We start from the raw sequence: 26,385 nt of genomic DNA on the forward strand, positions 1-26,385 counted from the left end.
GAAACCCAAACCTACCCAAACCAGCCACCACGTATATCTCCTTTCCTTTCCTCCACTCACTTTATCCCGGATTTTTCCCCTGAAATCTCGATTGACAAATTTCAATTTTGTAGTATTTGCATAAATAATTTATCAGGCAATAAAATGAGAATATTTTGTCGCAGAGACTTTTAGACCTTTCGCAACAGTCAAGTCAATGGGCCGATTTAGGCGTAGCCGCGTAGCTGCCTGTTAGACGTTTTATGGGTCTGGCTTTTCCACCCCGCTCGTCGAGTCTCGAGCGTCCTCTGAAATCGCGAGAAATCGGTCAGTTTATAAAATTACAGCGTGACCATTGTCTCGGACTTCGTGAAGTAGTTCCCGCGGTGAATATGCTCCTATAGTTTTCTGCCATCAGATTAATGATTTTTAATGAACCTTGTGTCGTTGCATTAGAAGCTACAAATGTATTCATTAATTTAAGACGATTCTTAAAATTTTCTCAAGTTTATTAACTAATCGATTACGTCAGCTGGCGATGTATTCCTACGCCGCGTATTTGCTTTCAAGGTAAATTTTGGCTTGAAAGCAAGTCTCCTAGTTGATAATATTCTTTTCTACTCTGTCGAAACAAAACTGGTTGATCTTTTAAGTGCTCTAAACTCGAATAACTTTGTGACGCGTTCACTCTCAATCTTAATTTTCTGTGTCCAGTGTGTGAACGTAAATTTGCCAAAATTCCGGTCCCTACTAGAAAACGAGAGGGCGCCTACTCCGGCAGATTCGAGGAGGGCAAAATGAATAACACGAAAAAGAAAAACCGTGCTAACGCAGGGAGGTATGTATAATGTCTTCATCCATTGACATTTTCTCAAAATTTTACCTCTCTTTAACGTCTGACGGACCATGTGAATTGTGTTTATCCGCTCAATGAATTAGGTTATTGACCTTTATTGCAGAAATGGTTGGTCAAGGTCCTTTGTCATGTTTAATTTTAATTCCTGTCGCAATTTTACTCATTTCAGTCTTTCAATCACTTGCCATACTCTCTTCCCAGCTATACCCATCGGATCATTTCACCCTGTCATTTTTCTAGTGGCCTAATGCTTTTCCCACCATTCAAGTTTTGGTCTGCTCTGAGGCCAATGAATTCCTACCAATGCATTTCCCTGCACTTGGAAACTTTCATGCCCTTTTGCATCAAATCCTTGGTTCACAGACTACTTGTCTTTTACCATGTCACGTATATCTGATGAATGCCTCTCTGTCAGCAGAAGGGAATGTCAATCATATATTTTCTGGTTAGATCCTCTCTTTCACTATTTCATTTCCTTGTGTTAGACATGTGAATCAGACTGAGCCTATTTTTATGCTGCAGTGTATTGTCTCCCAACCTCAGTGAGGGAGTGTTCTCATTTGTTGAGACTCAAGGCTAGGACTATTTTTGTAGTCTCCTGTAAGGCTACCCTATCTTCCTGGATGAAGTCTGGAAGTCTCAAGGAATAGCATCATGAGATTGCCATTGTAATCACATCATTGAATCACAATTTTTTTTTATCTTGAGCTCCATTAGGAATGAGGAACTATGATGAAACACAGAGTTGATCCCAGCAGTTCTAGGACTGTGTCGAATCTCAAAACTTTGCACCTCTTGTTCTGTTCTAATAATTCTAAGGTCTAAAGCTTGACATTTTAATTAAACCCTCACTTATTTCTTCACAAGCGTCTTCCAAGGGCACTTTACCGTCCGCTGATCGTTAGTCAACTACTACCGCAAGTAACATGACGCCTCAAAGATTTTCTTTTAGATAAAAGTTCATGTAAAGTTACTGTTATCGTCAAATTGAAATCATCTGGTCATTGATTTGAAATATTTCCAATTCAGTTTTCTTTATCTTCATCTCCGTTCTCATCAGGACATTTTTAGATCATTATTCAGAACAACAACTGAATTGATCTAAAATATAAGTATTTAGAAGGTATGCTCTTAAGGCTTTAAAAGTTATTGTAACTTGAAGATGCACCACCATGCATGAAGATGCATTTCATCAAATACATTTCGGTTGAGCGCCTCTGAGAGAATAGGGAATGGCATAAATTGATGAATCAAGGGGACTGCCAGTCCATAATGTCGCTTTTTGTGCCCATCTAGACTGTAAAGACAAACAGGGGATCTAGTTCAACACCAAATAAATCAGTAGCAGAATTCAGATAATTTATGATTTACAACATAAATGCAGGGACAATGAAAGTGTCTTGAGCACCTTCCATTGCTTAGTAAGTAAGGAAGAAAATTTGTTAAACAATCAGAAATGTAAAGTTGTACTCGTTCAAGGAGCAATCATGTACTTAGTGTAAATCAAAAAAGGTACAGGACTTTCATCAAGAAATCAAGGCTGAGTCTTCAATGCTAAAACTTGTCTGTAAATTGAAATTCTGATCATTTGAAACTTCAAACTTCGAATTGTATTTTTTTTCTTTTTTTTTTCAAAATATCCGTCATAAGGTTTGGTTCTACGTATATATATCCATTTTTCATCAGGAAGGATTGCAACCTATGCTGTCACGAAGATACTAAGCAATTTCAATTTGCTCTAAGGTCTTCATCATGAAACATGTACTTATCTCTCTCCTTTTGTCAAAGTGCACCTGAGAAGCAATGGATCTTAAATGATTAGTATAAGTTAACAGCATTCAATTAATTAATTCTCTTGGCTGAAAGCTGGACTTATATTCAACCTGTAAAATTAATCAATCACCATCCTTTGTTTACTAGTCCTTTAGGATTTCTCTCAGATGTGGTTCAAACAGAATCTTAAGTAATTATCACCGATATTTCTTAAGAACATAAACCAGTAGTCTAGAGGAAAATAGCGATCAGTCTAGCAGCACCTGTTGTGTGTCGTCTTCTTTCTCTTCCTTCTTCGTTTCCCTCTGTTTCTCTCAGCCAGCCCAAGTTCGGAGCTAGAGTCAGAGGTAGCAAATTCTAGTCAAAAATATTCCATCAACCAAGTACTTTTCAATTTCCATCTTTGCCTTTCAGTAAGTTTTTTTAACTGTATATGTACAGAGCCATACTTTGCGACTCCTCACCTCCCTATAGCACTGTAAATTTACCCTCTCATCATAATAATGCTGTTTGTTTTCTGTTTTATTCCAGATCTCCAAGATCTTTTGGCTCTGAGAAGCCTCTTGCAGTCGAAGGGATCTACAATAATGCACTTTTCATGCATGCCCTAGCTAACCAGATCGGAAATACAATTCGAGTGAGAATGTTTTTCTATTTTTACCGCTCATTACTCTAGACGACTTTTATTTAACACATAACTTATGAATTTTTTTTTTGCCCATATCATTCACCTGAAGGATTTACGTTAGTGTCTTTGTGTGGCTTAATTTATTTAAAATATTCCTAAATTTCATGTAATGACATTAAATACTAAAATAAATCAGCTGTACTAAGTAGTTCAATTTCAAGGTATACTGATTTACTTCAAGATGTGCAACAATCTCAAGTTGGACGAATGCATACCCAGAACAAAATGTAATAATAAAAATGGAACCCTGCCATATTGCGCTGTGATAGCTATTGGTAGATGTACCATTCCAGTTTCCTTCTTCAAATGGTAAAAAGACAGTTTTTTGCTCTTTGAGGAGATCTTGGGAGTAGAACTGAAGTTGTACTGTCTTGCAGGTGACAATATTTCACTTTAACTTTTTATTGCTTCTTGTTACTTAAATTGTTGACTATTTCTCAAATTACTTGTGCTTTAACTAGATTGTGTGTTTGACATTGCAGGTAGAGACACAAAACGGAGCTACGTTTGAAGGAATTTTCAAAGCTTATTCTCATAATTTCGAAGTTGCATTAGGTATGACTCACAAAGTGGATCCAGAGAATCCAACTCAAATTAATGTGGACGAAGTCAAAGACGTATTAATTTTTAAGCCGCAAGAAATTGTGTGCATTACAGCTACAGATGTAGATCTTGAATATGCAACCCGAGGTAAGCTATTTGTGTGTCTCTTTGCCTTTAACGTTTTCCTGGCTCTATCTTATGTAACTCCTAAAAACACAGGGTATCTGAAGTGTAAAACCCCACTCCTTCTCTGTACATTTTACTATTGGATCTTGCAAGCGTTTTTAATGTACTATAGATTTGTCATGCCTCTATTCATAGCCCTCTCAATGTGGTTCAATTTTTCTCTCCTTCACAACCCTCTGTGCCCTGGCTATGTTAGATTTTTTAACTTTTTAGGGAAAAAAAGGTCTTAGAAGTCCGAATTCAGTCGCTGAAACATAGCGCCTTAAATCACACCTTTAATAATCCAAAAACTTATTAAAGTTATTTTTAATTTCACATATTAATGTTTTCATAAACTATTTAGATTTAAATAATTAGAAAATCTGGATCAATTGAAGTTAATATTATTGGGATGATGTGTAACTTCAATTTCTGTCGTGTCCTTGCTTCAATACTTTGCCTTCCTCCTAAACTTTTCAGAGTACCCTCGGTAAAAAATCCCAGAATTTAGGAGCCATCTACAATTTTTAAGGAGCCTCGTCAACTTTTTTCATACTCTATGCCGTTTGGCTCCTTGTCTCTGTTCCGTTCACCAGTCCTCTCACCCTGCTCCACAAAAGGTGCTTAAGAGCACTACCACTGCTTTGCGATTGCAGGTTCGACGAGATGCGACAACTTTTTAAGGTGCCACAATGTTCGGGCTGACCTGAGGATGAAGAGAAACCTAACAAAATACTGGATTTTTCTGGTATGTAGATAATTGCAGCGCAATTGATGATTGACCTGCTAACCATGACCAAGTGGTCAAATTTACAGGAAGCAGGGATGAGTAGGTACTCCACACATTGACCCACATGCAGCATTTTCCATTTCTTTAAGCTTTGTTTGTTTAACACAACCATCTCTTCTCACTTCATGACTATAATATTTTTATACCGTGTATTTATTTTGTGTTTTCCAGACACATTTCAGACTGATACTGCAATTAGTAAATTCAATGGCCAACTCCTGGGTGAAAGAGAACTTGAACCGTGGGTAGGAGGTTGTAATGGAGATGACATTGAATTAGATGTAAATGATTCCAATGCTGTAAGTATAAATCGCATTCATCGGAGTAATCTCTCTTTGACGAATACCTGCATCAAATTCAAACTCATCAATATCAGATTCTTCCTAAGTGTAAGCTGTATGAGGAGTGCAGAAAGTTTTAGCATTCCTTAATTTCATACGCTTGCAGTGAAGTTTTTCATTTTTTTCCGTCCATACTCCCACATAATGTCTCCTCAATGTAAAAATGGTTCACAAAATTTCCCTTCGATGTGAAATATTATGACCATTTCTTTATTGATTTGTCAGGCACTTATAAGATTTAATTTGATACATCACTCAATTTTATGCGAATTGGAATGCCCTGATTGCCAACAAAACGTTTTTCCAGTAAATTTCTACCCAATGTAAGAGTTGAAAACATGGAAAACTTGTAACCCTCAGAAAGATTTCCTCCTCCTTTTTTCACGCACCTGTCTGAATGCAAAATGGAGCATTTTTTGCGACTCTGCGCTTATTTATTATCAACAGAGGGGATTTGAATCGCTACTTATGATGGCTTGTTAGTTGCAAAGGCACCAAAACTTACATTTTTGTACAATGGCAAAGTTCTAAAGTCAGGATGAAGCTGATCAAATTTTATTCTCATCTTCGGAAGTTATCCTCATAATTTTTTAAATTTTACATCTATTAGTTGCAGAAGTTCTGTATACTAACTTAACAACTGGGGAGAAATTAATCTAAATGTATACATTATTTGAGATTTTATGATTCTTTATATCATTGTATTTTGTAATCCACTCAGTGGAATTCAAATTTTAAGAGGGTGATGATTTTGCTGCCATCCATTGAAACCGTCCCATTTCATGCTCAAAGATGAACACAACTCATATTTTTGAAATTTTACAACTTTTTAAGTACATTTCCACAATCTTCCTTTGAACCAAAGAAGACAGATTTTTCACTGCTTCTATTTTAGTCTTGTCCACTCTCTTAAATTGGTCCAAATTATTTATTTACACTTTTGCTCCACTTTGTTTAACTACTTCCTTATACAAAGACTTGAACTTTTTAGTCACTTTGTGTAATTTTAATTTCTTTTTCCAGAATGGTTGGGACGTAAATGACATGTTTCGTAAAAATGAACAAATGTACGGTATTCAGTCCACATTTGATCATAATTTGTCGGAGTATACTGTCCAATTGCAGAAAAAAGATACCAAAGACTATAAGTAAGTTAATTTAAATCAGCTTATCTTCTTCTTTGTCCTATCCTACCTATGTCCAGCACCCCATACTTTTTAATGCTTATAGTATTAATGATAAGTAAAGCATTAAAGCATTGATCAAGTGGATCGCATTTAGGAAAAAAGAGCCAGTGCAATTTCCTGCAGTGTTTTAAAAATGTTGCTTCCTCACAATTGTCTACAAAATTTCCCACAATGGCAAATATTATTTGCTTCCCACTAAAAATTGTTAATTTTAAAGGAAAATTATTGTGTAAATTTTAATACTGTACATACTTATGTTAAGTATTTTCAAAGGAAAAGAAGAAGTTGGTTGTTTTTAAAAACACTGTATTCTCGTTTGCTGATTCCTTTTTGCTAAATGCGATCCAAGTATTTGAAGGAGGCTTCTCAAAGAGGCTGTCCCATTTGCCATAGGAAATGGCCGCAAGAGATTTTACCTCCATACTTTCAGGAATCATAACGGATCATTGGAGAGGTCTAAATCCGGTGTCCTTTCCCGTCTAGCCCTCCTAGGGGGGAGGGGCTCAAAGGTCAAACGCCCACACCGCCATAACTTTTGAACGAAACAACGGATCAACTTGCGTCTCTTCCACAGAAAAACGCGAAAAACTGCATTTTTTGGGCTTGAAAGATCAAACAATCATTTTTTCCACCTTGAAAAATTACCAAAAACAGACATTATTTAACATAAAACGAAGGTCTTGTTGAGAGCTTTCATTTGAGCCCAAGATCAAGGTGATCCGTTGTCTCGTTCAAAAGTAATGTTAAGCCTGTGCCTTTGACCCTTCGACCCCCTCGCCCCTCACCCCTTGGAGGGCTAGATGGAAAAGGACACCGGATTTAGCCTTCCCCGATGATCCATTATGATTCCTGAAAGTAAGGATGTAAAATCTCTTACGGCCATTTCCTACGGAAAATGGGACAGCCTCTTTCTATTTTCTTCTATCTCAACTAAAGCTCGTACTGAAACCATTTTAACCCAATAATTTTTTTTCATGCATTCAATCTACCTGTTGTGCGTAAGAGGTACAGCTAAGTGAATATACTTGTTATGGGTAAAATTGCAATGAAATCATGATTGGCACTTGTAAATGTTAGCTAGTTAATTTGAAGTCAATGTAAGTCCTTGATTTCATTATTGAAAACTCTGTGTAAAGCATATGATTTTGATTTTGTAAAGCTGTCATAAACCATATGTGACGAGTCTGCTAATATGAAGAACCATTCATTATAATAATTCTGAATTCTTTCAAAATATCCATCAATCTTTTTCAATATTCCTAATGACTGATGACATATTCCAATTCTCACCATGAGAATAGTAGGCCCAGAGATTTTGCTGAGAATCTGACTAAAGTTTTTCAATGTTTGTTTACTTTCTCTAGGGATGCTGAAGCTAAAGCAGCAAAAATTGCAAACGAAATAGAAAGTAACCCATCTCATAGAGCGAGAGTAGATGTCGAAAATGGCGATGAAGAAGAAAAGTATGCAGCTGTTGTTCGGCCAGACAAAGACTCGGAAAAATCTAGCAGCAGCAATTCAAGTGTAAATAGAAGTAGCAACAGCAGTAACAATAGCATCACTAGTTCTAGCTCAATTAGCTCAAGTAATAACACAGCTGTGAGCAGCAGTAGTAGTGAAAGCGGAAAATATGTCCCTCCTGCTAAACGGAAATCACAAGCAACTGGCAAAATAGGTATGGTCAAACGATTTTAACTTAAATAACTAGCAGTTTTGCTAACTTGCACAGCTCATACTAGATGATCAAAACAAGATAGAATTATTCTTGCTCATTTTTGGAATAACTTTCCATCTCAGAATGAATTCCTAAACTTAATCCAGAATTTTTTCACTGCATGATTGTCTTATCATATGTTATTTATAAAGGTACTTCTTACATGCTCAAGATATTCTCAATTTTCACAGTTTTTTACTTTGCTATAAGTCACCTCTAGATTATCTTAACTGTCTTGACAGCCTCATAAGTTGGAATACTGTGAGGTCTTGTTTATGAAAAAATGTCTCTTTGGATGGCTGTAAGAATAATATTATCTTTGATTAGCCATTCGTTCACTTCTCCAAAGATAGATAAGAACCCTTTTGGTGGATTCAAATCAAATCGAACCAACAACGAAAGGTTTATTAGATTTCTACGGCTTAGTAATCACCTAAGCTTCTCACACCTAGATTTGGAGTAATCAGTATTATGGACAGTGTATCAAACAATATTTTCATGTGAATTTTACAGGTACAAAATCAAGCGGAAGCAATTCAAGCAATAACCAACACATTGCATCAACTGCACCTCAGACCCATCAAATGCCGCCAGAGAGGCCACCATCGTCGGTTTCCCCCGTTCAAACGCCGCACCAGCTGCCCCAGCCTCCGGTGCCACCACAGCCCCAGTCACAACCACAGCCGCCGCCGGCAGTGGCTCAAGCACCCCCTGCACCCGCTGTGGCCCCTGCACCCACCCCCGCTCCCATGCCCACTCAGCAAGTCAAGAAACAGTCGCCGCCCAGCAGCATACAATACCACCATCAGCCGCCTCACCAGCCGCACCAGTCGCATCCACCTCACCAGCCGCATCAGCCTCACCAGGCTCATCAGATGCCAATACCTTACACAGGACCCCCAGCCATGGTGAGCCAGCCTCCCCCACCGCAGCCTCAGCCCTACCCGCTCACACAGTCGCTGCCTCCGCGGGAAAGGCAGGACCAGCGAGTCAACGGACAAATCGATCAGCTACCGCCAGCGCAACCCAAAGGTCCCAGACCACCTACCTCTTCCTATCAAATGAGATCAGGTTTGCTCCTTTTACTTTTTGTTTTTAACAATTTTTCCAGAATCCTCAATGTTTTGAATATTGAAAATAGAGTGTTTTAAACTAGCTGTGAAACCCAGAACTTTTTGAGAGGTTACTCTTCTCAAGTAATGGATGCTTTTTACAAACCAATGGAAGGAAGAAAATCTCAGCCAAAGTGTTCTTAAACAAGCAGTAGAAATGAAAACAAAACTTGCTCAGTCCTATTATTTTTCTTTGTACACATTAATCCAAACAAATTCCAATAATAATTTTAATTTGTAAAAAAGAGGCATATTTGTGTTAAATTGATCGGTTTTTTTTTAGTTTATTTTTATTCAGGATGCCTACTGTACAGAAAAAGTATGGATTCACTGAAAAATCACGGATTTTAAAAGGTTGGTACGGAAGTACCAAAAAGGTACGGATTTTCTGTGAAAAGGTATGAAAAGTCGAGATTTTCACGATAAACTCTTAAAAGTACCTGGGGGGGGGGGGGGGTGGGTTATGTGATTTCCTAATTAGTTCCCAGTTCAAATTCAGTTCAATTCCCTCTGTTTTTTCAGTTTATTCCTTTGTCATTCCACTTTCCCAATCTGACTACAGTTAAAAATACGTGCAAGGTACGGAAAAAGCAAGGAATTTGAACGATAGGGTACCAGTAGACACCCTATCATTTTCTCTATTAAAAATCAAGAAAGTGACATCATTGTTTGAGTATTGGAGTGACTAAAAATGACGAGAAAAGGAGTAATTTCCGGTTGTTTTTCCATATCACTCCCTTCAAGTCCCTAAATTTCCATGGAATTTCCCTCTCAACTTTTGTTCAATTTGTTTTTTAAAATTTCCCCTCTTTTTTATGATTGTTTCCTCTGTTTTCAGCTGGGAATCACTACACTGGCCCCCCGAGAGGTCCATATCAATCGGAGTTCATGTCCGGCAATAGGTATCAGCCGGTTGACATGTCGCAGCCACGGGTGCCTCCGCCGCCTCAGGCGACTGGTGCGCCATCTCACCACCATTTAGGTCCCCCGCAGCGTAATGCCCCGGCTCCACCACCTCCACATATGCATCACCCACAGCACGTTCCCCACTCAGCACCGTCACCCATGGGCCAGGTATGTCATTTTCCTCTCCTACTCGCCCTCTCTCTCCTGGAAAAAAATAATGGCACAAAAAAGAGTTTTAAGTGTGGAAAACCGTATTAAATTGAAAAGATAACCCTAAAATTCCTTATAAGGAAATTACTACAGAAAAAAGAGAGAAGAGTGTGAAAAATAGTATTAAATTGAAAAGAACTACCGTAGATTTGAAAGGGAAGATTAATATTTTTCTAAGTTGAATGCCAAATAAAAGAAATTAAAACATAAAATGGCGATGCAATAACCAACTTGAACAACTGTCAGCTAAAATTCTGGCTACAACTGATCTAGATCCTTCATTGATCTGTAACTTGCCAAGAAAAGCCTAACAAACAGATGCTCAAACTTTCTTAAAATTTCAGAGCAGATAATCTATCAAACCAACCTTTAATATGAAGAGCTTAAACCTAAGTAAAATTCACAATTACCACTATCAGTGAGATGAAGATGTTAAGCCGGAGTAACTAGCATACAAGCGGCAATCCATCTCATTAGCTCTTATACAGGAAGATTCAAACCACTTGTACCTGGCTTTTTAGTGTATTTTCCCAAGCAAATACACTATTGCATTCTCCCATGATGTCGGACCCAGACCCGAGACCTTGTGGAGAGCACCGATCACGGGTCGTAGATCATGAAAATATATGCCATTCAAATTCATGTGTATATATATGTGTCTGTATGTATATATTTCCGCCTTTTTAAGATTTTTCGATTTTTGAGTAGTTATATCTTTCTTACGTTGAAACATATTTGAACCAATTTTTTTGCATTTAGTAGAGACTCATTAGAACTACTATTCTGCAAAAAAAAAATTCAAATTTGAGGCAATTGATTTTGAGGGGTGGGGCTCAAAAGTGGGGGAGGTCAAATCTTGTCCACTCCATAACTCGAGCGAAAATGAATATTTTGAGCTGAAATTTTTATGGGTAGTATTTCTCCCCTAGGACTGGTTTGGTATTGAATTTTTGAATTTACGAGTTTAGTATTTCCCTAGACCCTACAATTAAATCTCCCAGAAGCTCAAAAACTGTTTTATCAGGATTATAAGGGGCCAATTATGCTAGAAAATAATTTTTTTCTAATTCTCCATATCAATATAGCGACTATGTATTTTAAGGGGGGGGGGGGACTCGGTCCCTTTCATTTTAAAGAGGTCAATTTTTCAGACAGGGATAGAATAGTTATGGACTTTTTGGTGTCGAGTTGGGTTTAAATTTTCCATACTCACTGATTTTGATCAAATAATTTTGAACTAGTGCTAGGAACCTTGACTCATATGTATAGACTCCCTTTTCACCTCTTCAAGGAAGCCAAGTGGGTCTCAGCGCGATGAAATTCAAAATCCTTGGTGTCAATCTCCTATTCGCTCTTGAGGTCCATGACCTCGTCAGACCTGAAATAACCAAAGATTAAGCTCCGCATGGGTGGTCTGGATCATCCTGTGTACTGAAAAAGTAGAATATTACAGTAAAGTCCTGTAATAAATTATTAAATTACTTCACAGAATATTTAAATTTAAATTTCATAATGTAAGAATTTTTTTTCTTTTTGTTTTTTGCACTTTAAGGTTCGTTTGAATTTTCAGGGAGGTCAAATGATGCCCTCGCCGTATCCTAATTCCGTTCCTTCAATGCCACCGGTCGTTCACCCTGTGATGCAGCAACAGCCGCCACAACATATTCCACCTGTCGATCTGCACAGGAAGTCCCCAGCAACGAACATTGTCCCCGAGCAACACACCACTCCATCTCTACCCCCTCGCAAACAGAATCAAAGTAAGACTTTGAGAGGACCCAAAACTTATTCTGACCTCTAATTCCCTCTAGCGCAGAAACTAAGTGAAACCTCAAGATTTGTATTGCAGTTGGACAGTTCCCCAAAATCCATTCTTGTAATGTCAAGGGGGGTTGGTAACACTGAGGATAGACAGCTTAGAAAGCTTCTTTCATCAATAAATGTGAAATAGTGCTAGTAACAAAACTGTCTACCTATGTCGAATCAATTTGACATTATTCCTGGAACCAAGTCACTTAACATGACTGGAAAGCGAGTGTAGATTTGATTTCAAGAACCCATTGAACAGTCATGTTGAAGATTTGCCTCGTAAAAGGAGCAAACCGGAAAGACACCATGTTAACATTTTTATGTGCAACAGCGAACTGTAACTGTCTCTTCTCAATGAAGACTGGTATCAAGATTAGACCCCATTGTTTATCTGAAGTAGTTCTCAAGTGTTGACCAGCTTTGTATTCCTTCCATAACATTTCAAAGTAGCTTCGTCAGGAAATTGGGGCTTTAAGAATATTATTTTCTTAATCTAAGGTAAGCTTAACGTCTATTTTTGACATCTCGTTCGTTAGTCAAGGTAAATTTGGGAAAGGTTTAGTTTGCTTTTTTCCTTCAAACAATGGATATAGAGGACTAATGAAAATACTATTGATAGGGAATGAACAAAAACATACCAAAATTCATTGTCTCCGTTAAATTAATCTTGAGTTCAATAAACTAATCGTCACTTACTTTTAAAGGAAAAAGATGAAAACTGTATTATCTTTTTCTAAAGCTCACTCATTTGGCTTAATCAATAGTAGGGTTTTACAACAGCAACTTTTCACAAATTCATAAACTGTTTGGTGCTGATTCTATGAATGGCTAGTGTAAGAAATAACCGTTGAAAAATATTTATCTTAGAGCTGTGTCTGACGTACGCATTTTTACTTAGGTAGCTAATACTTAAGTTACCTGACTCCGTCTCCAAGGTATTCTTCACAGCTTCACAAGTTTTAATTGTCAGTCCTCAAAGGAAGCTCTAAGTAGTCTTTTGTTTGAGTTTTGAAAAGCAATTATAATTCCTAACCAACAGTAAATTTTTTTTATTGCAGGACGAGACACAGAACTCTCAGAGCTGAAGAAATTCGGTAGCGAGTTTAAACTAGGTGAATCAAACGTCAATGTGACAAGCCCGGCGCCAATGCCAATGGCAAATCACACAGAACACGACATGCGGAAGTCACACCCACCGCAGCACCAGTCAGTGAAACCTCAGCCTCAGCCGTCACCACCCACAACCCATTCACACTCGCAAGCGCCCGTCCCGTCGCCACAGCGCCACCACCAACACCAGCAACCTCCGCCGCCTCACCAACATCAGCATCCCTCACAAGAGAGGCATGCTCAAGACCGAACGATGCAGAATAAAGACAAAGCATCCCCAGCCCCGTCGGATGATAAATCGGGCGGTGATGCCCAAGAGAATTCCAACGATGGTTCTTCCGTAGATAAAGTCTCATCGACGCTAAAGAAATCAACTCTCAACCCTAATGCGAAAGAATTTGTATATAATCCCAGCGCTAAGCCCTTCACTCCAGTGAGCAATGTCAGCAATGTAAGTTTTTTCTCTTTGCACTAATTCTTAGCCTTTGTCGTCTTTGTTTACATGGGTGTCAGACGGTGTTTAGGACTTGTAAAAAAAAGAGATATTGGGATTTACCAGAGAACAAAGAAGCTCTAAGAATATCAAAAAAGTTGATAAGAAAGTTGTGTCAAAAAACCAGGAAGTTTTTCTCTTCCTGCTGTAAGACAACTTCGTTCTGAATGCGACATCAGATCCTGACTTAGCTAAGAGGCATAAAAATTGATATTTTTGATCTGAACTTACGAGGCAAATTTAGTTTCTTCTGAGATTATTTTTGAGAAAGAGGGAAAACAATTTGGGGGTTTGTTTGGGGGGGGGGGATTTGTGAAAAATCATGTGAAAAACAAGGGATGAAGTAATTCAAAATAGGTTTCTTTTTACGCTTAAGGCTGCCCAAACTATGCTACAACAGAGAAAATCATGTACAATTTTGTGTTTTTAATTGTTGCAATTGATTGTTGGTAGTTCGATAGAAAGACAAGTTGGTAGTATGAGGAAATCTTTTAAGTCACAAATGTAGATTGATTGATAGATTGATTTATCTATTTGTATTCATTTAGAGTATATTGATACAATGAATAATAATCATCGCAATGGCTCAAGTCAGAAGGTCTACAATTTTTAGCAATAACAAGTTTACTATTGAAATCTCATCTTCAGTTTAACATAGATACTCCACTTCGTACCTTCACTGGTTATTTAAGGATCAGTGAATATCTGATATAATGTAAATATTGGTGTAGGTTTCTTTGTAAAGTTTGTCCTGTGTCTGCACCCCTCATTATTTCATTTGTGGATCTTGATGAATGATTTTTTGTCACAGCGATCACCGAGCACACCGGTGGCATCTCGGCCTCACACTCCTCAAACCCCGAACTACACGCCCATGCCCATGGTAATGCCAGCATATGTTGTGGCCGCTCAGCCTACATATCCACCCACCCAGCAGGCAGCAGGCAATAGGTATAGAAAAGGTAAGTCATGCATGTAGGTCTTCATGAATAAAGACTTGATGACCATCTTCATAGAGACCTTCTTGATTAAGTTCATCGTTCAGCTTTACAATTCAAAGGATTTGTTGCTCACAAGAGATACAGCCAACTGAATATACTCTTTAGTGGTAAAGTTGCTTGAAAATCACGTTGGGCACATCAAAACAGTCTGAAATCCACTCATTAGTGCGCGATCTGTGTAATTTGTAACACGCTTTTTCAAATTTACCTCATGTGCAGGCAGTTTTTTGTGGTAGCCGTCAGTTAGATTTGCCTGGAAAGAGACCGTTACCTAAATAAACAAAAAATCTTGCGAACTGTTTAAAACTCTCCTTGTGTAAGATTTTAATTTATTCAAAGCTTTTTTTACAAAATAAGGAAATACACAGAGAAAGAAACGCTTGAAAACGATTGAAATCATGCAATAGAAGAAGTTAGTGAAATCGTTTATTTACTAAGGTCTGTTTTTCTTACTCCTCTACCTGTCCTGTGCAAACCTGGTTGGTGGTTACAGGGAAAAACTGCTCGCAGATGCGGGAAACTTGAAAAGGTGTGTTATTACAAACTAAGCAGATAGCGCGCCTAGGAATGAATTTCAGACTTTTTTGAAGTGCTCAATTTGATTTTCTTGCGATTCTACCCGTGAAAGTGTATACTTATTTGGCTGTATTGCTTGCGTGAAACAAACCCATTGTGTCAAAATCGGTATGGATTTACACTTCAAGATGTGCAAATAATTAAGAAAAGTAGGCAGTGGAAACTTCAATTAAGGCACTGATGCATCAATCTCAAAATAAAATTACAACAAAATTGATTTAAAAACTTTGAGTTGTTCACTCGTCACCATGATGCTCGAATTAGGACCTCAGTGACAAAAATCTGAAAATTTCAAGATTGATACCACTTATTCTAAAAGGTGACTCATGAACTTTTCGGCATAAAAATTGACTTAAATATCGAATCAGAGTCAAAATGATTTGAAGTTTGCAGTTGAATGGATGCACATTTAAGTAAAGGCGTTTATAGGTTTAGTCTGTCATGTTCAGGACTCAAAATTGCAAGATGATAGTGAAACTTAATGCCCTCTGGCAGTACAAAAATAGACTACGGTGCTTGGATCATAATAGAGGATATCATATGTGAATTTCTAAATTCCGATGCCTCGGGAAAACTTGACTAAAATTGTCCTCTTGAAAAATCAAGCTCTATGCATTTAGATCCCTTCTCCTGTGAATAGCTTCATCTATTACTGTTATGGTCACAGAACCAGCGGAAACTTAGAAAAATATTAATTTTGTCAAGTTCTTCGGGACTTCATAGTCAAATTATTGTAGTAGAGAAGAAATTTACAGTATGAAAAGGTGTCAACGTCTACTCTCTAGATATTACTGTCAAGGTTAACAAGTTGTGCAATATGACAGTAAATAATTTACAAAATGAAAACTTTGATGCTAGGGGGATAATGATTAATGTGAATGAAGTTTTTTTAGGAGCAACCCATCTTACTACTTATTTAATTCTTGATGATAAATTTTTTTTTTTTTTTTCAGTTATTGTGCCTCATAGGTCAGACATAACGTCTCAGATGACAGCTGCAGCAGTGACTGGTCAGCCCCTCCTAGCTCCAGCACCCATCCATGCGGCTCCTTTCACCGTTCCTTACACAGGCCCGCATATTCCTCCACAGCCGTACCAACAGGTAAGATCAGGAAACAGAGACTGCAGGATTTCGAACCCTTTCAAAAGTCCTCAAGTGTACTTTTTTTCTAGATATTAAGTCCTCAGAATTTATATTATGTAAAGGAATTTTTTTGTGACTGTCAAAAAGATTATTCTCTTTTCTTTTGTCAAGGAACTGTCTATCTTTCCAAGCCTCCTTTCAAATTCAACGAACTGTACGAAAAATCATGATTGGTTCCCTCACAAAGAAAAAAAAAGATACGTAAAATATTGACCTCTTTCTACAAAAAATTTAGATTTACCGTTTAAACATTGTAAAAATAATAAATCAGAAAGCATGCTGAATGTTGTTAAGCGGTATTCATTGGCAAAAGAGCATCTGGTAAGTTTTATTGGCACATTTTAGATGGAGTAAATTGTTTAAAAAAATCTGTAGGCAGTTACCATTCACCTCTCATTAAAACTGCCATAATTTGCCCAGTTTTTGTTCGAATATGCTAATCTTTGTCTCGATAGGTTATTTGATTTCTTAATTCCAAGGCAAGCGTGGATCATTTTGGAAGACCCGGTGTATTTTTTTGTTGGGACCACAGTTTTAGAAGGAGTCCAACTGACTGTATGTTGTCATGATTCTGAACATCACCAAATGATGCTATGTTGCATTGTTGGCTACAAGGAAAAGACTTAATTTCTTGCACGTAGATTTGTCTTACACTTTTGCCACCCTCATATTTGCTTTGTCTTGACTAAATTTGAATTATTTTTTTCCTTAGATGGTGCGAATGGTTCCGCAAGTCCCCTTAGTACCAACATCTATCAGCTACCATGAACCGCCCACGCCCCAGCAAGCGCCCACCATCCAATTCATGCCACCCCATCATCCCACAACCCCCTCACCAGCGCACAATGGTAAGCACAATTTACGTTTGTTTATTCCATTAAATGGTACAATTTTTTTCTTGTTAATGTAATTAACGCTTCCTTTATTTAAATTTTTTTCTAAACAGAAATAGAAGACAAACTCCAAGAGAATAAGAGACAATGATAAACATTAATAAGAGTAAATGAACAGAAAATATTCACCTCATTACAGTTACGCAATTCATAATACAGGTATTGGTTGTCATTAAAATTTCCTCCTATGTAATGGACCCTATTTGCGTAGATGGATAGCTGTGCCCATTCTGAATCAGATAACATTGGGTAAGACTTCAATTAATTGAATTGCAATCTAACGTATTCCGCATTTTAACGGTATTAATCCTCCGGTCCCTTCAAGGGCTTCAAGCTAATTTGAATGAGCAGATTCCGCAATTTAATCGATCAATTCATCAGTCCCGCCAAATCCAATCAGTCGAGGTCTTACTGTTATGAGACTATATTTCATACAAGGAATATCTAAATTAAGATTAGCTCTCATACCTCCCTTGACCATTTATTTTACATACTCTCAACCCTACTTATTTTTCAAGTCTCCTCAGCCTTCAGCATTTTGTTTCTCAATAACTTGCATTCTCCAACGTTTCAGTCTTTCAGAAATCGATTTTTTTCTTTCTTTCTTTTTGCAAGTTTTCTCACATCTACATGATTTATTCCAGGGCCCGGGAATCAAACGCCACAGAACGGCGCTCATCCCCCTCCACCGCCATCGTACGGGCAGTCGGCAGCGGCTTCTCAGGGTGGTGGTCAGCACTCATCGAGTGGTGTTGGGAACTATTCAAGTGGACCGTCGGGACACCCACCACCTTACCACCCTATCATGTGTCCGATCATTCCAACAGGGCCACCGACTGGACCTCCGAACGCGCACCATGCAGCCGCCATGGCAGCAGCCACGCAACAGCAGTTCATTCACCACCATCAACACCCTCAAAGTAATAATTTCTTCTGCTCCTGTAGTCTGTAATTTTAGAGGCTGTTCTAGAACTTAGGATAAATACAGTGAAACCTGGTTAGATCAGACTTTTGTCAAAACCAGAAGCCAAGCAAGTCCAAATTGTCTTTGGTTTATAGACATTCTCACTATTTTAAAATGTCAGAGACCAGACTGTAATTTTTTTGCCACAGAATGCAGCTTTGCTCTAAAAAGAATTTTGAAATTTTGATCTGCGAAGTATCAAGAGACAAGAGTAATAATGAAAAAGGCACTTGTCAGTCAGCTGTGCTTGCTCTATTTATTGTTGCGAACTGTATCTACACTCAAGGCAACCTCTCCTAAGCCTTCCCTAGTCAGTTTATTGAAATAGTTTGGTCAAAGTTAAATGGAAGTTGGTGCAAAGATGCATCGCCTTAGTGATGCATGCCTACTATTACAAGCCATCTGTTTCTTCTCATCACTTCTTAAATTAAATGTGTCACATTATACCTTGTCTTTCGGTGGTCCCTTCCTTCCCCAAGACAACGTGTTTTTGTGAAGAAATAATTTGTTATTAAGTCTTAAAAAATTGTCCATTTGATACTCCTTTTGTTGGAATTAGACCTGTGGTGAAATATTTCTTTTGCTGTATCTTGGTGCGACTAAGTTTAGACCCCAGAGGTGGGAGCTAGCAAGGATTTCTGTTACGTAGATTCAAAGTTTTTTGAATCCTCTCTAACCCAACCCCCAACAAATTCAGATTTCGCATTATTTTGTCTGCCAAAAAGTTGTATAATTCATTTCCTAACTGCCAGGGTTCCACCTTTCTCGGGCCCTATGCCCAAATGCGTAGACTTTGGCTCCTAAAAATTGGGGAGGCTGGGCCATGGCGGCATCTAAAAAAGTTGATGCACCCTGTCAATCTTTTAAACTTGCTTGCAATTGCGCTCTCAACGTACCGTTTTGCAGTGTGGCTCAAGAGTGAGTAGTTTTGAAACAGGACAGAGTCACAGAGAAACAGCACAGCGTTTGCAAAAAGTTAATTTGATTCTTCAAAAATTGTAGATAGCTCCTAAAAATTGGGCTTCCCAGCCAAGGTGGCTCCTAAAATTTCAAGATGGCAGAACATTGCTAACTGCATTTTCCTGATAGCTCTCCTCAGTAGTTCAGTATATCATGGTCGTATCAGATGACCAGTTGGTACCTTTTTCTTAAAAATAGTTTCAGGAATAATGTTCAAATATTAAGATAACATAATTGCAACAGACAATTTTAATCACACGTAAACTGGATCCAGAGCTTCACTAAGTATTTTATGTTGTTTGATGTAAGGTTCTGACAAAAAAGTACTCACATACAATGAAGGGTCAAATTTTCCAAGCAAGAAAATGATGCAGTTGTTTATCTGGCCCAACCGTCTTTAATTTGCCTCAGCATGATTCATTTTTTATTTATTAATTTTTTGTTTTCATCATAATTCATTCTTGCATGAACGTAGTTCTTTCGTATGATCAGTGATGGTTGTTGATATCAGGCAACCATCTCTGGTTCTGAAGTTATTGTTTATTTAAACATATTTTTTTTCCCTTTTTTTCTTTACCAGTTCAGATGTTCCAATTGAAATACTAGAATACTGAAACAGAGGCAAGGCGACTGGATTTAGGTACTGTCCATCATTCTTTTTTTTTTTTTTATTTCAAGAAAAAAGGGACCTTCTTCCATAATCTTGTTTTAACAAGTTTAGAGGGTCACCTACAATATTGCTCCTCAGAGTTCACGTAATGCATGACGGCGTCCGGTGTGTCTGAGCCGAATGAGAAATTCAATGAAAAGAAACAAATTTTTCCCAATGATCAGTTCCTTTAACTTAATGAATTGAGCTTTCTGATTGAAGCTGAGATTTCAGCAACAAGCCTTTGCTTTTCTTATCAAACCTCACGTGTAAGCTCTAACAGTAACCGATTCTAGGGTATCTACAGTGCTGGGAAACAAGCAAAAGTTGAGGCATAATTTTTTAGCTCTTAATGATAGAGAATTTGTCAAGAAAGATTGAAATTTTTTTCCCCCTTGTATTTTCCTGCATTGTACAAATCCTCACCTCAGTCGGCATAAGATTATGAAAAATAATAACTTTAAAAAGAGCTCTAGATCAATTGTAGCCGTCATGCGTCATTAAAAAGAAGACCTCAATGAAGAACACTCCTCAATGAACACCTCAAAGTTTTGAAGTTCTTATCCTCAAAACCATACTTCTGAGGAAAAGTTCAGAGTTTTCATCTGCCTTTTTCAGAGCTCTAAATTGTTAAATTTGACAGGGTTTAAAGCAACTTTGTATCCTCTGTCAGCACCACCATAATAAGCTGAGCCACTTGTTAATTCTTCTTCGAGGTACTAGTGAGCATTTTTTTTTGTCAGATACACACTCCAATCCCAACTTCTGCACTCAACTTGATAAATATTATTTTACGAAAAATCTACCTTCTCGCTTGACGGTCCCATCTCCCGTGGATAGTCATACTCTTAAATTGAATAATCCAATTTTATAGGTGTAAAGGTAGATCGGGGGGGGGGGGGGGGGGTTGATAAGTTGAAAGTCCTTATACTTTTGGTAATTCTAAAGCTGGGAAAGTTTGGAATTTTTCCTGGTAGTCTGTAGATACCCTGAACCCAACTTTTCCATTGAAGCCAGTCATTGCAGCCCAGTGATTTTATCTTAAATCATTGGCTGGCATGAAATTATGGCGACAGGACCTTGATGTCTCTCAGTAGCAATTCTGGCCAAGGCTTTGAGTCATACCTTTCTCATCATTTTATCAGTCCTAATATCATGGTGTTTGGTTTTCTATTAAACATCTGATAACCTTCTAAAAGCCATGTGTCGGTTTCCTGATTTTATTCGGAGGTTTGAAGGATCCAACCTTGTGATCCTACCATTTTTCATGCATGAACTAGTGAATACATCCACACAGACGTCTTTGTGTCTCCAAGAGTATCTAGTCATGAGTTGCTTGAGCTCTGAAGAAATATTTTCAATCCAAGACTGCAATTTTGTTTGAAATTGTTGGTACAATATTTCACTAATTCTTGATTTTTTTTCTTTTTTTTCAGTCGCTGGTCAACATCCGCAACATATACAAGTTATATTGCCACAGAATCAGTGATAAGCTGTGATATTATCGTTTTTGTTAGTTCATCGTTATTAATACTAATTTAATCGTTATTATTAATATTATCTGGGCTTCTCGCCGTCTTCTGCCCGCACAAAAAGACGTAACGACCCTCTGTTTCTCATTTTGTTGAATATTTGATCATTTTACACTGGGTTCCTTTTCATGAGGATAACCCCACATTTTATATCTTAATTTTCGTGTTCAATGATTTTATGTTTCGTTTGAGAAAACTTTAACTTGAAACATGCGAATTTAAAACCAGGTTGGAAACAAAAGAAAAATGAGGAAACTCTCATAAAAGGCCATTGTTTCCCTCCTTTATTTTTTGTCGGATCTATTCCACAATTTTGGCCTGTGTTCGTTATTATCATGCCCTATTGTTGTGGCTCTTTAATGAGACCGTCTTCAGGACAGAATGAAAGTCAGTGTTTTGATTTGAGCCTAAAATCACCTATTTACTTGGTTTTTGGTATCAAACAATCTTTAAATATCAGTTAATGCTGCATGACCATGCGCATCATCCTGAAACTGTTGTTTGAATCTGCGGAAATTCTTTTCCCAGCAAGAGTGGTTTTCCACAGACTGGATAGTGAAGAGAAAAATGAAAAATTCTAGTGAGGTAATATTTAAATTTAGATTTTTTACTTTTGTTCATAACCAGTTTTGAAGAAGAAGCTGAAGCGGGAAAGACAACTGAAAATTTGAACTTGCAAAAAGTACTTGCTGAAAGAGCAGTATATTTTTACTCTAAGCTACGTGCTGCTGTTTATTTTTTCCTTTTTTTTATTTTACATTAGTCCTCGTTTTTGACTGCCAGAATCTGAATTGTGCTACTGAATATTGATTTCTTTGAATGTGCTCAATCGTCTCCAGATTGCCTCATGTAGTCATCATCAGAGCTTTAACAGAGGTGAATGTTTTAAGAAATAGAACAATTCAGTTCCCTTTGTCATGATAACTCAATCATGTGACCACGCGCTGAATCAGATGCGTTCAGCGTTCGTGAAAGTTATACCTCTTTGTAAAACACGCTCTCCTCATTTCCTCTGATCCAAGTTTTTTTTCCTCATCTCCGCCCAAGAGAAGTGAGGGTGCAAAGAGATGAGGATTTTTATTTAAGTGTTATGAAGTCTGATCAGAATTTAAGAATCTAGTTTGTGAGTCGAAGCTTTCTGTTTCAATCTACATAAACTACACCTCAACAAATCCTTATTTATTATCTTTTCTCCCCGTTTAAATTTTCTCTCCTTTGTTTTCTTTTGGGTTTGAACACTTCCAAGCTCATCTTTCCTCATTTCAAACCATTTTCTCCCAGTCCATCATAATATTCAACATTTCTTAGGGTCCTTTTTTTTTATTTTCTCCCATGGGAACAGTCGAGATTCTCCCTCGATTTTTTCTGTTCTTTGTGCCTGATGTCTCCATTTTAAAGATACTTCTCCATTTTCCTTCCTTTGTTTCTTTTTTGTTTTTTCACTTCTCTAAGTGTTTCCAAAGCAATAAAACCAAGCAAAAAAGGTATGGTGTAATGAGTCGGTTTGACTGCTTTGAATTTACCCTTGATTTTGAATTAACAAATGCACTTTTATGAAACAACGGGTAACAACGTGTCTTCTGATGTTTAAAAGCTAATTTTTCTTCAGCCCTTTTCATATTTTACATGTCCTTGCATACTTGAAAGACAGATGAAGTTGATTACATTTGGTACAATTGGGGACATCCTTTTGATTTGAGTCAAAGGTAAATGAAACATATCATTTTGCTCAGAAAATCATCTAAGTTCATTGGAGATTTCTACAGTCTTGGAACATACCAAATGTCAGTTAAAGGACCAGAAGTCAAGTTAAATGCAAGTAAAAACAAGTTGTTTGAAGTGAATTGATTAAAATTTACTTCAACGATTTAATATTTCACTCTGTTGTGCATCCGATGCGGTTGTGATAGACAACAGGCCTCACTGGTGATAACCCGGTTGTAAGTATGACAAGCTGTTTCTCAAACAACGCTCTTTACCTTGGTGATTGTCATGGCGGTTCAACCTTCACTGCAACAACGCAGCACTTTTGTAGGTAGTAAATGAAGCATTGAGGCGGGAAAGAAGTAAACAATGAACATAATCAACAAGACAGTATTCTGGCTTCAATTAGACATCAGACAATTCATTGGGCAATTTCAGCAATGAATCTCTCTGTTCTCTATCACAAACGCACCCATCATCCAGTAGGCTATTTAGCTTGTTAAGTTTTTTCTCTGTCTGTGGAATGTTAAAAGATGTAGCTGAAATTCGGAGGTGTTTTTGATCACTTGGCTCACTTGCTTTCTATTGGGAGGTTTTGCAGAATCTTTAACCATCGAAAGCAGGATTTAAAGTTTACTCAGTGAATTGTGCTGAAAACAAGGATGAGAATTTCCAAAAAAAAAAAGCTTAAACTTTCCCACAAATTGGAGACATTTACACAATAGCAGTCTCTCCAATCAAAGAATCCATTGCAAATGGACGTATCTTTCACAAATATGTCTAAGTGTGTGTATTTCTTGATTAACATTTTCCTGAGGAACACCTCAGCTGGGAGCCCCCCAAGAGAGTCTCTACTTCAATCCTCAATGCTGAGGGCTACCCAACAAATGCATGATATAAAAATAACTTTGTATAACTGACCAAGAACACCTCTAAATTTTCATCGTTTCCCATCGACTAAGAAAAAAATATCAATGGTTGAACAGCAGAGCAGAGGAGCCTTTCTATTACTTGGCTTATCAAATAAATGATGATATTTATAACTATCATCTGTCCAATCTGTTCTTGAACTTGTTTTTCATTTTCAAAGCCCTTTATATTTCGAATGTTAGATTCAGTCATCTGTGGAATCTTAACAAGGGTCAGTATGTCTAGATGGTTTCCTACCAAAATGTGTCCTTTCCAACTACCCTTCTCAAATCAATCGAATGCAATAATGGTTCTTTCAACTTTTATCCTAATTAAAGAATTCCCCCAAACTGAAAGGCTAATAATTGAATATCACAAAAATGACTCTCGGAAAATAAATTCAAACGTACACCTTCAGTCAAAGCTGAGCCTCCTTAGCATGGAGGTTCATCAAGTTTTTTGTTGCCTTTTCCCCTTTTTATAGTCATCAATTTTTGGCATTATTATCCCACCAATTCATTTTTATACAATTGAATAGCCTATTCTTCTAGCTCGAACTACATCAATAAAAATTTTGGTTTGACCCAAATCATTCTGAATTGTTTTCCTTGTTTCAGGAAAAATATTTAAGATGTAAGTTCCATACAGACATGGTCTTTACCATCTTTCAGAGATATTAGTTCGGTCCGTTCAATGCATAGCTCAAGATTTTCTCTGGACAGATCTAGTCTCAGAGCTCACAGCTTTTTATCCTAATTAACCACCTTCCAATGAGACCTGTGAATATCGTAACAAAGAAGCAAGATGCATAAACTTTAAAGAGATAAGATTCATTTAATTTATTTTCAAAGTTCCTTTTTTAACTCTTAACTTCATTTCCCTCCAAGAGCGTAACTATTGAATGAGCGTTCTCCTCAAAACTGTTTCATCATTCACTCTCATCAATCCTCAGCACTGACAATGTGCAACAAAGCAGTTCTTCCTTTTTTTACCTGTTTTTGTAGTTCTTTTCATTCTCATTTTGTCAAGGGATATCGATCAATCTTCATTTTTCTGAGTCGTCTCATTTTACAGAATCTCGCTTGGTTTTTCCACTGAAAAACTTGTAAAATGAGAACAGACAAGCAGTTCGTATCATTCTAATTCGATCATTTCGAAATAGGATAGTAACTAGCTTCCAGCAATTTTGTTGGTTTGAGCTTAATGATGGCCACTTAGATGCTCCTTCCTTTACAATGCATTAAAGGCTTCTAATTCTGTACTGAATAAATGGATGGAGTATCAAAAAATAGCCGTGAAAGTTGAAGGATCCAAACTTTGAAAATGATGATCTTGAATCACATTCCACTTAAATAGGAAGCAAGGGAACAGCTCTCTTCCCCAGGGGATCAGCTGATCCATGTTGATTAACCAGTACCTTTAAGGACGAAAATTCATCGGTTGTGCGACAGGCTAATTATCTGTGACGCAACATTTTCTGAGTAAACTCCTTTTGGCGTATTTCAAAATTTTTTCTCAGTGTCACTTCAAAATATCCTCATTTCAAGCTTAATGCAAATATGGGGGAATCAAACCTGTTTGCTCAGCAATTATTGTGGTTTTACATTATTTGCAGGAATGTTGTGAAGATTCACAGTATTTTCCTGTCGCACATTGATTATCTGTTACCCAAAATATTTTTCTCTGCCTCCAATTCGCTTTAAGAATGCCAAACTCGAATGAAGTTTGAACCAGTTTTCCCCTCCCCTTTCCAGTTAAAATTAATGCTCCCCTGATTTCAAGTGAACAGATTTTTTCTGTGCTTCCTCTCAAAACGTTTTATATTGTCCCCTAGTTTTAATTTTACACCTCTATCTGATTTAATTCAAGCAACCTTGATGCTGCTTTTCAAAAAATTTCTTGGTAACCACTGTCCTCCTTCATCACATTTTGTGACAAGCTTTTTTTCTCTTTTTCAAACGAGAAAACATTTTCAATGCGATCTTCCAATTAAAAATCATAGCCCCCTAAGAAAAAGACTAAATTTAGCAAGGGGTGGCAACTTTGAAATGGGCATTATTGATGGGTCAACTCGGACCATTTCAGACTCAAAGTCATTCCTCTCCCACTAAGTTTTTGGAGATAGTATTTTTGTTTACAGCATGTTTGAAATGCAGATGTATGTTGAAATCATTTTGTCTTATCTTTTTGCCTACCTAAAATGATGAATTTCGAAATTTCCTACTTGTAATATTTCTGTCATTGTTTTCTATAGAAAGGGGGAAAAAGGCAAAAATACTCGACTCTTCTACCCTCTGTCAACTTTCTTTTCCATTGCTCCCCACACATGCTGTATTTGACTATTCAAAATATATGATAGTTTGAATTTTCAAATCAA

At 37.4% G+C, this 26,385-nt stretch overlaps 1 protein-coding gene across 3 annotated transcripts; it reads left to right on the plus strand.

Moving 5' to 3' along the window:
* The first annotated feature begins 278 nt into the window (after nucleotides 1-278).
* Nucleotides 279-26,385, plus strand: LOC109033437 (uncharacterized). Of its 3 annotated transcripts, XM_019046050.2 has the most exons (16): nucleotides 280-817; nucleotides 3,140-3,245; nucleotides 3,779-3,986; nucleotides 4,966-5,093; nucleotides 6,159-6,283; nucleotides 7,687-7,997; nucleotides 8,550-9,107; nucleotides 9,987-10,222; nucleotides 11,817-12,024; nucleotides 13,132-13,634; nucleotides 14,488-14,638; nucleotides 16,207-16,355; nucleotides 17,110-17,245; nucleotides 17,935-18,210; nucleotides 19,795-19,854; nucleotides 21,300-26,385. In XM_019046050.2, exons 1-15 carry the CDS (start codon nucleotides 777-779, stop codon nucleotides 19,818-19,820), a joined length of 3,162 nt encoding a protein of 1,053 aa, XP_018901595.2. In that variant the 5' UTR covers nucleotides 280-776; the 3' UTR covers nucleotides 19,821-19,854; nucleotides 21,300-26,385. The 3 variants fall into 3 exon arrangements, with proteins under 3 accessions (XP_018901593.2, XP_018901594.2, XP_018901595.2); XM_019046048.2 differs by lacking the exon at nucleotides 19,795-19,854 and having other exon boundaries at nucleotides 279-817; XM_019046049.2 differs by lacking the exon at nucleotides 19,795-19,854 and having other exon boundaries at nucleotides 279-817; nucleotides 11,835-12,024.

This window comes from Bemisia tabaci, chromosome 4 (assembly GCF_918797505.1).
Source record: "Bemisia tabaci chromosome 4, PGI_BMITA_v3".
NCBI lineage: Eukaryota > Metazoa > Arthropoda > Insecta > Hemiptera > Aleyrodidae > Bemisia > Bemisia tabaci.

Excerpts from the sequence above, each read along its gene's own strand:
- LOC109033437 (XM_019046048.2), top strand. The coding sequence starts at position 777 with ATGAATAACACGAAAAAGAAAAACCGTGCTAACGCAGGGAG. Across the intron at positions 7,998-8,549 it reads ACAAGCAACTGGCAAAATAG|GTACAAAATCAAGCGGAAGC; the intron begins GTATGGTCAAAC and ends TGAATTTTACAG. Across the intron at positions 13,635-14,487 it reads CAGTGAGCAATGTCAGCAAT|CGATCACCGAGCACACCGGT; the intron begins GTAAGTTTTTTC and ends TTTTTGTCACAG.